The following is a 15,421-nucleotide window of genomic DNA, read 5'->3' as shown; positions in this document are numbered from 1 at the left end:
AGAACTAGGTAGTTTAAAATAATAGAATGAATAAAATTATCAATGGAGTATAGAAAAGAGAAAAGAAGGTAAAAGAACTGAATATGAGTTGGAGAGGCAGCATGATACAGTGGAAAAGGCATGGAATTTTGAAGTCAAAGTCTAGGTTCAAATCTTCCCCTCTTACATTCATCGATTGTGTGCCCTTAGGTGAGGTGGGTTTTTTTTGTTTGTTTGTTTGTTTGTTTGTTTGTTTTGTGTTTTGTTTTTTGTTTTTTTAAACTTATCTGGGCTTCCGTTTTCTCATTTGTAAAATGAAGGAATTCAATTAGATTACCCTCTTAGGCAGGGGTTCTTAACTTGGGGTTCCCAGGACCCCCAAGGTGGTACATAGATAGATTTCAAAGGGCCTATAACCTTAAATAGAGGGGGGGGAAATCTCATTTCATTATCATTGGTTTCCACTAACAATACTGAATTGTTAATTTAACCATGTGAACGAGCCTTTGGTTTCATCAGATGATGAGGGTGGGGGGGATGCATGATGTGGAAATGGTTAAGAATTTCTGCTCCAAGCTTTCTTCCATTTCTGAGTCTGTGAGTTTGTGAAGTCCAGATTTGTTTAAGAGAGCCTAAGCCTCAGGAGGAATCTCTTTACTACTATAAAACTTTAAAACCTTTCCAGATTTTTCCCTTTCCCACTCCCAGTTTGTGCTCTTTGTTCTTTCCTCAAATTACTTGTATTTACTTATCTTTCCCCACCCCCACCCTCTGGAAAATATAAACTTTAGGGTCATAACAATTTCAATTTTTTTGTCTTTCTGTCCTTGCTCTCTTAACAAAGTACTACTTTGTGGTAGGTTCTTTTTTTTTTTTTTTTTTTTTTTTTAAATTGAAGCTTTTTATGATTTGTAGGTTCTTAAAGCTCTATCATATCTAAAATGGTGCGACGGATAGAGCACTAGCCCTGAAATCAGGAGCACCTGAGTTCAAATTTAGCCTCAAACACTTAACACTTATTTCCTAGCTGTGTGACCCTGGGCAAGTCAAGTTGCCTCACCCAAAAACAAACCCACCCCCCAAAAAAGAAGGCTCTGTCATTTTCTCTTTGTTGCTCCTACTTCTCATGATGGTAGGGGCAGTTTTGTGAAGCAGAAGAATCTGGTATGCCATTGGTTATTGAGAATTTTGGTTTTTCTGCTCCTCTAGGTTGCATGTAACCAAATTAAATGGGAGAGACAGTGTGGTCTTTGTCGTTCTGGGCAATACTAGGCAATTACAGTTCTTCTAAAACAAGAGTGCTCATATTATATGAACCTGGGAGAGAAGCAGCCAGGGCAAATGCTTGTAACAAAGTGACATCTTGTTTCCTTGGTCTCATCTTTTCCATGTATGTTAGTGTTTTCTGCTGATACAGACTTTTAGGAAGGCAGCTAGGAAAATTGAGCAATAGGGTGTGTCTTATGCGTCCATAGTTAAAGTTCATCAAAGTCCTTTTCTAGTTAACACAGAATCAGAGCCTTCAGGTATGAGGGTTTATTTGTGTAGTTCTGTGAACTGGCCTCTGTGGACCTGGAGTTAGGAAGACTTAAGTTCAAATGTGACTTCAAGACAATATGGGCCTGTGAAAACTAATTAACTCCTTTTTCTCAGTTTCTTCCACTATAAAATGAAGATAATAGCACCTACCTTTCAGAGTTGTTAGGCTCAAATGGGTTAATATTTGTAAAAGCCCTTAATACAGTGCTTGGCAAATAACAAATAGTGCTATTCAAAGGCTTAACTCTCCCTCCACTATAGTTGAGGTTCAGCTTTGGAACAATATGAGATCATTTAGCTATTGTATCTCCCACCATTTACTTGACACATAGTAGGTACTTAATAAATGTTGATCAGTTTAAGTTCAGGATAATCCATGCTGCAGGTTTGCCTCTGAATTATGGTTTCAGTGGATTGAAAGGAGAAAAAATCTATTCATTAGGATGTAAGGTAAAGATATCATTCTCATATCTTTTCTCAAAACGGCTATAGACATGATGAGAAGTTGGCCAGCTGAAATCTATAGGCTAAGTAGATTTTATGTCCATATCCCTTCCTCAGATCATCAAAGACATCAAGGAAATGTCCTTTACATTTATTCAGCCTCTCTCCAATTAAGACACCTGAATACTTTAGGGTCACTGAAGTAGGTAGCTAGCTATATCCCTGCATTTTATTCACTTTAGTCTCTTTGTTCCCTAGATTTTTCCTTCTTCCCTATCTCTCTGCTAAGCATTTGTCCAAAATTTGAATTTTTTTTTTTTGATGGTGGGAAAGATTAGGGTGGTAGAAAAAGAATATAGGTGTATTTTGAAAAATCGTTTGTTTTTTATTCATTCTTTCCTCTGTATTATATTTGACCTAGCACTCTAGTCTAGGCCTTCTTACCAAATACACTTCTATTATTGCAGTAGCTTTCTGGCCATCTTCTTTATTTTTAATCCTTGATTCTCGAGACTCATCTATGTCCTACTGCCAGAATGATCTTCCTGAAACAGTGCTATTACAACCAAAGCTAATGTGATCTTAAGATATCCACATATATACATATTATATATTGCAAATCTATAAACAGAATTTAATACTGACTTAACAAATATCACTCTGAATTATAAATTTTTCTGTTTTCTTCTTCTCTCCTTATCCCTTCTCTCCTTTACCAAAGTACAAGGAGACAGTAAAGGAATAGAGCAAAGAAAAGGAGAATGGTTTCTCTGAAGTATATATAGAAGTATATTTTTTACACACACACACACACGATATGGGAGTAATAAACAGTATCAAATTCTATAACAAAGTCAATTTTATTTTAGTCATCTTTGGATTTGGAAATGAGAGATTATTTGTGATCTTTAAAAGAAAATTTTCTGTAAAGTGGGTAGAGGTAGAAACCCTTTTGCAAGAGTTGAGAAGAAAATAGAAAAACAAACACCTCTTTCTTTTCGTGTGTTTGTGTGCATGTGAAAACTTGGGTGTAAGTAAAATTATATTATTCCTTGGGGAAACCCTCAAAGAGTATAAAAACTGCTCAAGATTAAATACGTATGTCTTTCTACCCAGGTTACTTTTACCTTCTGAATCCAATTCTTACCATGCAATAAGAAACTTGGTTTTACACACATATATTGCATCTAGGATATACTGTAACACATGTAACATGTATTTTTTTGGATCATGAAGAACTTAGCTTAATATTACCTTGGAAGGTTGGAAGGAGTCATCGGATCTAAGTTAAGTGAGAGAAAAAAGAGCTAGAAGTTTTTTGTCCAAATTGCTTTTTTTCAAAAAAATATTTCTGTAGCCTAGAATTGAACCTTCACATTTATGTATTTAATCTTAATTTTATAATTATAATTTTTTGACAATACATATGGATGGGTAATTTTTTTACAGCATTATTATCCCTTGTACTCACTTCTTTTCCGAATTTTCCGCTCCCTCCCTCTACCCCCTCCTCTAGATGACAGGCAATCCCATACATGTTACATGTGTTACTTATATTTTACTTACACCCAAGTTTTCACATGCACACAAACACATGAAAAGAAAGAGGTGTTTGTTTTTAAAGGAAAAGAGTCTTTACTCATGAAAATAACTCAGGCAATAAAACATCAAATAAAGAAAAAAAATTTATTTAACTAGACAGGAAATGCAAAGGATTTATCATATATGAATACCTAACCAGTAAAACAACTCTTCTGCTCAGTCTCTCCAGGCCTCAGGATCATTGAATTTCATAATGAGAAGGAAAAGCCATTTAATACAACTCAGATCTGACCAAGAATCCCCTTCTCTAAAGTAACTGACACATTAACAAAGGACAAAACAACTACAGTCTAGGAGCTACATGAAAAAGGAATGAACTTAGAAAAAATGAAATTGGATATTGTACACATAAAAACAAACTTCTTAAAGTAAAAAGCAAGCTGACCATGAAAGTGTTTCCAAGGTCAAGGTATAGGAATTAAATATCCAGAGACCAATATCAGTCTAGCCATTGCTTCAGTCCCTTTAATAACTAACAGAAAATCCAAGGTGTAGCCAGTTCTACATTTGGATAAGTTTTCTTTAGAAACATTTTCCATTTATCAAACTTAAAATTTATCTTTTCTTTCTTTTTTTTTTTTTTTTTTTTTTTGGCTGAGGCAATTGGGGTTAAGTGACTTGCCCAGGGTCACACAGCTAGGAAGTATTAAGTGTCTGAGAGCAGATTTGAACTTAGGTCCTCCTGACTTCAGGACTAGTGCTCTATCAGCTGCACCACGTAGCTGCCCCTATCTTTTCAATTTTTACTAATTGTTCCTAGGTTGTTGTTTTTGTTTTGTTTTGTTTTTTCCCCTGAGAATTTGAAAGCTAATTCCTCTTCCAGTAGTTGTAGATAGTTACTATGTGCCTTCTAAGTTTTTTCTAGGCTTTAGCCATCCCTAGTTCTTTCAGCTAGTTTTTATATAGTATGAATTCAAGACCATTCACAATCCTAGGTGTTATTCTTCATGGTAACCTCCAGCTTACCAATTGTTATTATTCATTCATTTCAGTCTTATTCGATTCTGTGTGACCTCATTTGGAGTTTTCTTGGTAGAGATACTTCAATGATTTGCTGCTTCCTTCTCTAGCTCATTTTACAGATGAGGAAATTAAGGCAAAAAAGAGGAAATGATTTGTCTAGTGTCACATTCATTGTCTGAAGCCAGATTTAAACTTGGAGTCTTCCTAACTCAGGGCCCAGTACTTTTATCCACTATTTCATCTAACTGCCCCCCCCTTAGCAGTGGCCTTCTCATCCACTATTTCATCTAACTGCCCCCCCTTAGCAGTGGCCTTCTCAAAATGCGAGGCCCAGAATGATATGTACTATCTGTCTACATCAGGATAGAATTCAGTGAGATCGTCATCTTTTATTGGGTATTTTGTCTCTCTTGCTGGAACCTAAGATCACAGAATTATTCTTGGTCAGCTTATCATACTGTTAACTCATGTTGAACTTAAGGTCCAATAAGTACTGCTTTCCCTAGAGATGTGCCTAGTAAACAGCTATCTCTAGAGTCCATGCCTTCTAAATCTGTCCCTTAATCTAACCTACTGGATGGATCCTTATCTGCTGCTCTTATAGTTTCTTTTTAGGGGGTGATGTACTTTTTTTTCCTCCATCTCTCTATATCTTTTTAAAGACCAGGCTTCAGGGCCACCTCTGATGGATGAACACCTTCAAGAAATTGTTAGCTCAGTAATTCTGTGGCTACTAAAACTTTGTGGTAACAATTTTCATCATCTATGCCAGAACCAAGAACTTACGGAAGAGCATGGTAGATGTAGGAAGAAGAGGGCTCAAAACTCCATGAGACCCAGTAGGCCTTCATTTTGTACAAACATGAATGCAGAATTCATGCTGTTTGAGAAAGCACCTTCCTGCTGTTTTTTGCACTGTGTAGCAGAAGGATTTTGATGTATAAATACCACGTCATTTAACTCAGCAGTCTAAGCAAGGCACTGTTTGAATAAATATTTGAATAAAGGGCATCAGGGCAGTTGGTTTTAGGATTTTGGAGGGAAAATGAAGTTATGCACAATTTTAAGACGAGTTTATTTTTTAAATCAAAGGTCTGCCTGGGAGTGTAAATGTTCTTGATTTTTCTTTTCTTGGGAAGAAAGAAAATACAAACATGGTAGCTTAATCATTTTCTTTAAAGAAAAGGCTCAATGCTGAAGTTTGGAGACCTTTCCCAAGACTTCAGTCTGACACATTTTAAAAGTTGTTGAATAACCACAACAAAGGCAACATTTTTGAAAAGCAAGACCTTATATTACATGTATAGATGATGTTTCAGTATTAACTTTATATTCCGTTATTCCAGGGCTGTCTTTTTTCATACAACTTCTGTTATGTCTGGACTAGCTCTCTGGAGGACCTTGGGATTAGCCTGAGTCCTTGGTTTTAGTGGAGGAATGAAGGAGGCAGAAGAGCTACCAAGTGGAAGTGGCTGGTCAAAGATGAAGTCTGGAATCTGGCGGCTTCTTATGTGAGAGGCCTTTTTGTCCCTCCCTAAGCCCTTAAATACTTCAGTACAATTATGTCACTACACTATACTGAGCAAGTTGTAGAACATTACAGGACACTGAGCAGTGTGCAACCATTACATCACCATCCTAAGCATTAAGCATATACTTAATTATATGTACCTTGCTGACCTAGATTTAAGTACACCTTTTCTGAGTTCTGTCCCTCTATAACCTCTCCTAAAAAAGAGGCAACTTACTGATAAAAGAACTCTTTAAGATAATTATGCACATTTAAAGACAATTAGCATTCATTACTGTTTACTCTATTATCAGGTCCCTTTCAAAAAAGTATGCCTGAGATAGAAAAGGGAAGCAGCCACCAGGAAAAAAATTCCATTTTTGCAAACCAGAATTTTTTTGTGTATGGCTCCCTCCGACTGGTATGCTGTGCACCCTGGCTTTCACCCTTAGTTGATAAATGATCCAGTTTCAGCTACTCAATTTCATTGTTCCATTTTTGTCTGAGGATATATGCTAAGAGGCCTTTAGATGATATACTGTTCTAATAAAAAATAAAAAAGATCTCAGATCAGATTACCATAATCTGTCACACAAGGGCCACTCTTGACTATTGGGATAGTTGGAAAATGAGCACTTAAATATAGAGATAGAAACTAGGTTTTTAATTTTTTTAATGAAATTTTGACTGTTCTGTTTGCTTGTTTGTTTGTTTGTTTTTAACACTTGTGAGGGATATAGAAGACCCTTACCCAAAATGACTACTCAGTAGAAGGCAGAAAAGTTGTTTATTGAAAACCTCTGGAGAACGAGCAGTCCCATGGAGAGATGAGAAAGCTCTCAGTAGCAGGGCTAAAGAAGTGGTAAAGACACATAGCTTTTATACAAGAGATTACAATCACAAGTTAAGAGAACATTGAGAAGGGGAGGGGGAGACATCTAATGCTTGTTGCTATTTGGAGAGATTGGAATGGAAGGTTTCTGTTTCCCCCAAATCTCCTGATTTCTAGGAAACAGAAAATCAGGTCATAAGGCTTAATCAAGCAGATAGTGGTCCAGCTAATAGAATAAATATCAATAAATGTCAAATACTGATAAATGTCATCAGCTCAGGTTAAGTAAATATGGGCCTGCACATATTATATAGGTCATAGGGGAAACACAAATTATGAAAAGAATATACATAAAAAGAATTCACATTTTCTTGTAAGTTCTTCACCTTATCTCACTCTATTCCCCACACACTGAAAGACAAATATGCAAAAATTTGTGATAGAGTGTTCATCCAGAATGAATGTTTCACAGATTTTAATAAATGGTTTAGAAGACTTTGTTATGTTCCATCACATAATATTTTTACCATTATTTTTTTCCTTCAAAACCCCCCACAAAATCTAGGTTAGTGACAACATGAAAGATCATTTTGGAGTTATCGTTCTATACCCTTAAGACATTTCAGACTGATTCTCTCCTTTTCCCCTTGCCTTTCTTAATGACGTTACTTCTGCTCATCTCCAGTTGATCTTTTTGTCCTTTTTTCCTTCCTTAATACTTTTGATCATCTTGTTCTCCTCTTAAATTTTGATGACATATATATTGTATCTAGGATATACTATAACATATTTAATATATATGGGAATGCCTGCCATCTAGGGGAGGGGGAAGGAGGAGAAAAATTTGGAACAGAAGGAGTACAAGGGATAATGTTGCAAAAATTTACCTATGCATATGTACTGCCAAAAAATGTTATAATTATAAAATTAATTAAAAAATTAAAAAAAAATTTTTGATGACACTGCTCTCTAATTTGCCTGTCTCTCTGATCCAATTCTCAGTCTCCTTTACTAGATCCTTAACCACATCCTGTCACTAACCATGGAGGAATCCCAAAGATCACATTTTTTCCCCCTTCTATACCATTTTTGTTGGTGATCTCATCACTGTATGGGTTCAGTTAATCATTTTTATGTGGATGATTCTTAGATACCTTGCCCTAACCTTTCTCCTGAGCTTCAATCTTGAATCACTAATTGTTTCTTGTACCTTTCAAACTGTCTGAATGTGACTGAAACATGTCTAAACATATCTGGGGGGAGTGAAGAACCTCTTCTCCAAATCTTCCTATTCTATAGTTTTTATTATTTTCAAGAGCACCATCTTCCTCCTAATTAGTCAAACTCACTACCTTGGTGTTATTTTCTCCACTCTATTCTTGTTCACCTCCCATATCCATCTTGTTGATTTTGCCCTCATAAATCTTTGTATACATTCCCTTCCCTCTGCTTACCTAAGCACCACCCTGGTCATGTCTTTATCTCATGCCTGGTCTGTTACACTAGACTTGTGTGATTGGTCTTCCTGCCTCAAGTTTTTCTTTATTCTATTCCATCTTCTACTCAGCTGCCAAATAGATTTTTTCAATGTCATTTTGAATTACCTTTCATTTACATAGTATATATATCTTATATATTTGTTTGCATGGCATATTTCCCATTAGAATATGAGTTCTTTGAGCACAGGGACTATGTTTTTACCTTTAATCTTCACTACTTAGCACTATTTTATCTCCATATTTCTGCTACCACAAAAAGTACCTCAGAAAATAATTTGTTATATATTGTAGCATTTCTTCTCCCTCTCCTCCCCCATATAACTTCTTGATAAATGACTAGTAATAATAGCATTGCTGGATTAGATAGTATGAACAATTTAGTGACTTCTTAGATAATCATCCTTATTATTTTCCTTAACAATTAGAACAGTTCACAATTCCACCAACATTGTCCTATTATTTCTCTCTTCCCCAAACACACCTAACATTGACTACTATCATCATTTTTGTCTTTAACATTTTGGAATAGGATGTGGTACTTTCTACCTCTGTGACAAGTCACTTATCTGAAACTTATTTCCTTATCTGTAGAATGAGTAAGTTTAGTTATATGGCTTCTGAAGTCCCAACTCTAAATCCTTTGAAATATGAACAGCATATGGGTGCATTCATTTTTTTTTTCCTGACTGAAAAGCAGACATGTGTAGGAAGATTTATAAATCATGCCACTAGGTGGCACCAAGAGTTAAGGGAGAGAGGGAAATACAGTCAATCAAAGGAAAGATTATATAGTAGAATGAACACTTATTTCTCCAATATGGGAAATTTGAGAAGTCATGCAAACAAAATATTTGGGAGTCAGATTATGTGCTCTCATAGTCTTAGGCTGATCTCTTTAAGTTCTATTGTTGCTTCTTTATCTCTTTAGTCCCCTTTACCTCTCAGTTCATTCCTGTTTCTCATAGCTACTTAAATTGTAGCTACTTTGTCCTTTGTTAATGTGTCACGTATTGTTTAAGTCAGAGGCCATAATAATTCTTAACACTTCTTAACATTTGGTCCTTTTTTGTTGTCTTAAGGATCAAATGAAATGACATTCGTACATGTTGTATTTTGCCAATCTCAAAAGTGTTTAGAATTTTTTTATTACTATTATTACCTGAAATTGAAAGTAATTCCTGCCTATTTTGCAGCTAGTTCTTAATGATGGAGACATGAATATAAAATATATTGGAGATAAACTGAAGCTGAACTTTAAAAATGCTATTTCTAATGCCATCAGTGACAACTGGTGTTTTCCATGCTACTTGAAACAATTTGGGAGAATGGGTTGGTCAAATAATCCATGCTAGGGTACAGAAGCCAAGGGTATATGCTGTCTTTAACCTAGCTCTTCAACAAAACAGTTAGAAAAAGAGACACCAGAGATTATAGTAGGGAAAATCTTGAGTGCAGAATTTCCTACATTTGAGAACTTTGGAAAGAAGTGTATATAGGAAGTCCTATCACATGCTACCTACTTGTTGCTCCTGAGTTATTCTACTATCCTTCCTCTGATTTTTGGATTGAATTAAACTGACAGAAAGATAAAGAGTCAGGACTTCTCTCTGATGTGTATATGCTGACAATATTTTAACTTTATTTCGGTCTTCATCTCTGACCTGCCCCCAAAGTTAAACCTGGGATCTCAAATGCATATGAGTCTTCTTAAGATATCTCCCAGTTACTTTTACTGATCTCAATCCCATGCTGTTTTTCAAGCCTAGCTCAAAACCTACTTTTCCTATGAATTAATTTGACCCCTTTATTTTTTTTCATTCTGAAATACTAAAAGATTTATAGTTTATATTTATGGTTCATAACTTCATATTTGTTTATATATTACATTGTTTTGTTCTCTGGTTTCATGTGTTTACATTTTCTCTCCACAACTAGACTATACATTATTCAAGCATAAGACCTATATTATCTCCTCATTTACATTTTTCCCAATTGTCTCCCATAGCACTGAGCACAACAGGTCATAAGTACTTAGTGAGTGAATCAGCTGGAAGAAAAGCCATGTGTTTGGTGTCATTAATTGTTTCACCTGTGGATGCTCAGTATAAGACATTGGTGTTCCTTTCTTGGTTGTTTTTTTCTTGGGGTTTTTTTTGGTACTTTGTATGTTTTATTATAATAATAACTGTCTACATAGCTCTCTAAAGTTGACAAGAGATTATCTACATTGTCATTTTCATCTTCACAACAAATTTGTGAAGGTAGGTACCCAGAGAATTTTAAAGTGTTACATGATTTGCCCCAAATCACAGAACCCAGAAGTATATGAAGTGTCCTTAAAACCAGGTCTTCTCCATTAAACTACACTTCCCCTAGTGTATGTAGAATTATAAGAAACCAGCAGGAAGCTTGGAGAGCATCTGATCCTTTCACTTGATAAATGAGGACACTGGGGCCCAGAGGAACAATGGAATTTGCTCAAGGGACCCCAGCTAGTAAGCTCTGAGGCATGTTTTGGTTTTGTTGTGTGTGCAGGTGTTTCTGAAACACTCTTCGGTGTGTTCCACTTCACTGACATACCATTAGAAGCTGTCTGTAGTCTTAATTGAATTTTATACATTTCATAACAAGGCATGACTTAAATTCACTTTCCCTTCAATGCTGTAGTATTTATTTTAGTGGTTCTTCAGGAGTCTTAGAATTAGGAAGATGTGTCCAAATACTTCCTCAGACAGTAGCTGTATGTGACCCCTGGATAGTCATTCAACTTTGTTCAACCTTAGTTGCCATAATAATAATTCTTAACACTTCTTAACATTTGGTCCTTTTTTGTTGTCTTAAGGATCAAATGAAATGACATTCATACATGTTGTACTTTGTCAATCTCAAAGTGCTTAGAATTTTTTTATTGCTATTATTACCTGAAATCGAAAGTAATTCCTGCCTAGGAACTGCAGCTAGTTCTTAATGATGGAGACATGAATATAAAATATATTGGAGATAAACTGAAGCTGAACTTTAAAAATGTTATTTCTAATAATAGTTATTTGCTTTTTTTTGAAATTTATTTTCAAGAATTTTTTTTCTGAGGATGCAGAAAAAGAGAGACCCCCATTAAGAAAAGTAAACATTGTGAAGCTTATTCATTTCTATCTCTTCCTCATTCCTTAGAGTCTGAATGGTGTTTGGCTGAACAAAGAACGCCTGGAACCTTTAAAGGCTTATCCTATTCGGGAGGGAGACCAAATCCAGCTTGGAGTTCCACTAGAAAATAAGGAGAATGCAGAATATGAATATGAAGTAGTAGAAGAAGACTGGGACAAGATCCACTTATGTCTTGCCTTGAGGAACAATAGGGCAGTAGTTAAGTGCTCAAGAACCAAAAGGAAATGTAGTTTAGAGGAGTTGGATAGCCCTGGAGCAGAGGGCTCTTCAAACCTCAGAACCAAAGTAAATAAAGTGTCCCATTACTATGAGCAGTCAGGGAAGTCCTGTGGAAAAGCCGAAATGTCCAAACAGGCCCCTAAAAACATGGACCAAAAATTGGCTTCTCCTGGACCAAGTAGGGAGAGAGCAGCAGAGGATGACCTTCAGATTGTTTCAGAAAAAGCAACAGTGCTGCAGAGCAAGGAGCACAAAGACCCCAGCTTGTCACAATCTCAGAGCAGCTTGGACATACTTAAGAAGACAATGGCCAAGATCCTTAAGCTGAAGGTGAAGGTTCAGGAGAAGCAAGTGGCTGTTCTGAGTGTGAAGCAGCAGAGCCACAAGGGAACCCAGAAAGAGATTGTGAAGATGGAAGAGGAGCTTCAGGAGTTACAGGATCAGCTGTTTACGGAGCAGGTCCAGCAACAGCAGAGAGTGGAGCAGCTAGAGAAAAATTTTCAGGAGAAGGAGCAGCATTTAGAGGTACAGAATGTGAGAAAATAAATGACGGTTTATTAGAGGTATATTTTTCATGCCTATCTGTCTCTTTCAGAGACTCAATGTCCTGTTCATGTTGTTAGGATAAAAGCTGAGCACTAGATACAGGAGATGGAAGCTTGGGACAGCAATTAGAGAATCTATGGTTGAGGATTAAAGGGAATTATTGTGTAAGGCAAAAATCAGGAGCAAAATTGGAATACCAAGCCAGATGAGTGGCAGACAAAGTCCGAGAACCCAGAGGCAACTAGGTGGTGCAATGGATAGAGTGGTGGGCCAAAAATCAAAAAGATCTGAATTCAAATTCTCAGGCACTGGCTGACCCCAGGCAAGTCATTTAAACTGTTTGCCTTGGTTTCCCCAACCGTAAAATGGAGGTAATAACAGCATTCAAAGGAATGTTATAAGAAGCAAATGAGATAATATTTCTTTGATAAAGTGCTTAGCACAGTGCCTGGCACATAGTAGTTATTGTATAAATGCTTATTCTCTTCTCCCTTCCCTTCCCCTCATCTAGGATCAGAACCAGTAGGTGAAGAGGGAACCAAACAAGGGTGAATCCAGGAAAAGTGAACCAGTATAAATCAAGATGTTGGAATGCCACAGTAAATTACTTGTTAGACCAGTTAATGTTTTTCTGGCTCATTATTTTTGAAAATGTTTATTGACTTTTGTTTTTTACATTATAGTCATTTTTCCAATATGGCACCACTGACTCCTCTTTATAACAAAGAAAAACACTTAAGGAAAACCAGTTTATAACTTGACTAAAATGGAAAAAATATATAATATTCCATACCTTTTATCCCTCACCTTTCTACTATCTATTTTCTGGGATAGATTGCTCATTACATTAAATTAGAATTGGGTACCTTTAATTGTTATTTTCATTTATGTTATTGTAGTCTTCTGATTCTGTTTTCTTTGCTCTTTATCAGTTTATACATATTTATTTGCATTCTTACAATGCAATGACATTTATATACCAGTTTATGCACCATTCTCTATTCATTGGACATATAATTTGATTCCAATTTTCTGCTATTACAAAATATCAATGCTCCATAATATAGGGAACTTTACCTCTTTTTTTTTTTTTTTTTTGTCCTCTTTAGGGTATATATAAACAATAGTAGAATATGAGCAATTTAACAACTTTTTTTTTTTTTTTTCTAATTCCAAATAGTTTTCCAAAGGAGTTGGACAAATTCACACCACCTCAATAGTGTATTACAGCACCTGCCTTTCTATATTCCTTTTAGCAATGACAATTGCCATTTTTATCCCTTTTTCTACTTTGGTGGATGAAAAATAAAACCTCAGTTATTTTAATATGCATTTCTCATAGAAATGATTTGAAATGGAGTAGTTAGGTAGCACAGTATATTGAGCATCAATTCTGAGTCAAGAGGACCTGAGTTCAAATGTGAACTCAGAGACTTATTTACTAGCTGTGTGACCCTGGACAAGTCATTTAACCCCTAATAGCTCCAAAGAGATAGAAAGAAAAAGAAGTTATTTAGAGTATGTGCCATTGGCTGTTGATAATATTCATATTTTTACAAAAAGCTGATTGATGTTTATCTGGAAGCCAAATTTAGGTTAATAGATTATCTTGCCTTATTAAAACAAACCCTCCAAACTAAATTCTATATGCCACATATAGAACACAACTTAGGTTTTTGGTATGCACTAGTTGTGGTGAATCCCTCTTCTGACAATTTTGATCTTGAAAGACATGCTGAAATGTATGTCATGGCTGGGGTCTAGTCAGAACTATATTTATGTCCCTTTCCCTGAACACCTAATTGAGTTGAGTAAGCAAGAATTTATTAAGCATCAGCAGTGTGCCAAGCACTATGCTAAACTCTGGGGATTATAAAGAAAGGCAAAAACAGTTTCTGTTCTCAAGGACCTCCCAGTCCTTGAGTCCACAAACACCTATTTCCAAAGAGCATATGCATATCAGGATGCCAAGATGAAAGGAGAGAATTGTAGATATGTGGTACAGGCATTGAAAAGGTGCAGAGTTTTTTTTTGGGGGGGGATCATTTCCCAGCAACAGACAAGAGATCATTGTGATATAGGACTGTCGTACATAGAGGGAAGTAAGGTGTAAGATGACCCGAAAGGTAAGAAGGGGTAAGTTTAGAGAGGTCTTCAAAAGCCAGAGAATTTGATATATAAGCTTTGTGGGAATAGTGAGCTGAAGTTTGTTGAATGGAGATGTGGTGGGAGAGAGAGGTAGCTATATAACATTGTGACACTATTTTTTAGGAAGATCACTTTGATAGCTTAGTAGAGGGAGGACTTCAGTGAGGACTTAAGACATGGAGACTATCCAGAAGGGTATTGTATTAATATAGGCATGAAATGATAGAACTTGCACTAGTATAGTGCTGTTTGCTATACTGTCAAAAGAGAAAAGGGGATTTATATTGAAGCTCTATCTATAAAGCTGGCATCTGATTGGAAGTGAGTGAGAATTAGAGGAAGACATAATGTTGTGAACGTGGGAGAAGGAGTATGGATATAGTGGTACCCCACAATAGTAGGGAAGTGAGAAATAAGAGAAAGTTTGGGGAGGGTAAAGAGGTAATACGTTCAGTTTTGCACATGTTGAGTTTAAAAGATCTTGAAACATTCAGTTCTAAATATCTAATAAGCCGTTATAAATATGATATTGGGAGAATGAGAGATTAGGGCTAGAAAAGTAGATCTGAGAATCATCAGCATAAAGATGATAATTAAATAATAAAATCAACATGGAAGAAGATGAGATCACTTAAGTTAAATAGCAGAAGGAGAAGAATAGAGACTAGCCCTAGCAAAGGAAACAGAGAAGTGGTCATACAGGTAAGAGGAGAACCAGAAGAGAATAGTGTCACCAAAACCTAACGAGTATGGCAGAAAGGGCAAAAGGATGAAGAAATGGAAAGTGAGCGGAAATACTGTCTTCAGAAAGGAGAAAAGAAATCAATCTAAACGGTCTTATGGGACAAGTAAAGAGACCTTTAAAGCCTAGAAAGAAGAGACTATCAAGAGGATGATTGACAATGTCAAAGGCTACAGAGAGGTCAAAAAAGATGAAGATTGGGGGAGGGGGGGACACCCATTAGATTTCACAAT

At 36.0% G+C, this 15,421-nt stretch overlaps 1 protein-coding gene across 3 annotated transcripts in view; it reads left to right on the top strand.

Annotated features, from left to right (window-relative positions):
• The window catches only part of RNF8 (ring finger protein 8), a 72,849-nt gene that overhangs the window by 16,641 nt on the left and 40,787 nt on the right, over positions 1–15,421 (top strand). For all 3 annotated transcript variants that reach the window (XM_074311046.1, XM_074311045.1, XM_074311047.1), the window contains exon 3: positions 11,540–12,277. In XM_074311046.1, the coding sequence (XP_074167147.1) occupies positions 11,540–12,277 (738 nt within the window). The remainder of the gene's footprint in view (positions 1–11,539; positions 12,278–15,421) is intronic.

This window comes from Sminthopsis crassicaudata, chromosome 4 (genome assembly GCF_048593235.1).
Source record: "Sminthopsis crassicaudata isolate SCR6 chromosome 4, ASM4859323v1, whole genome shotgun sequence".
In the NCBI taxonomy this organism is placed as follows: domain Eukaryota; kingdom Metazoa; phylum Chordata; class Mammalia; order Dasyuromorphia; family Dasyuridae; genus Sminthopsis; species Sminthopsis crassicaudata.
This window is presented reverse-complemented; position numbering and strand designations above follow the sequence as displayed.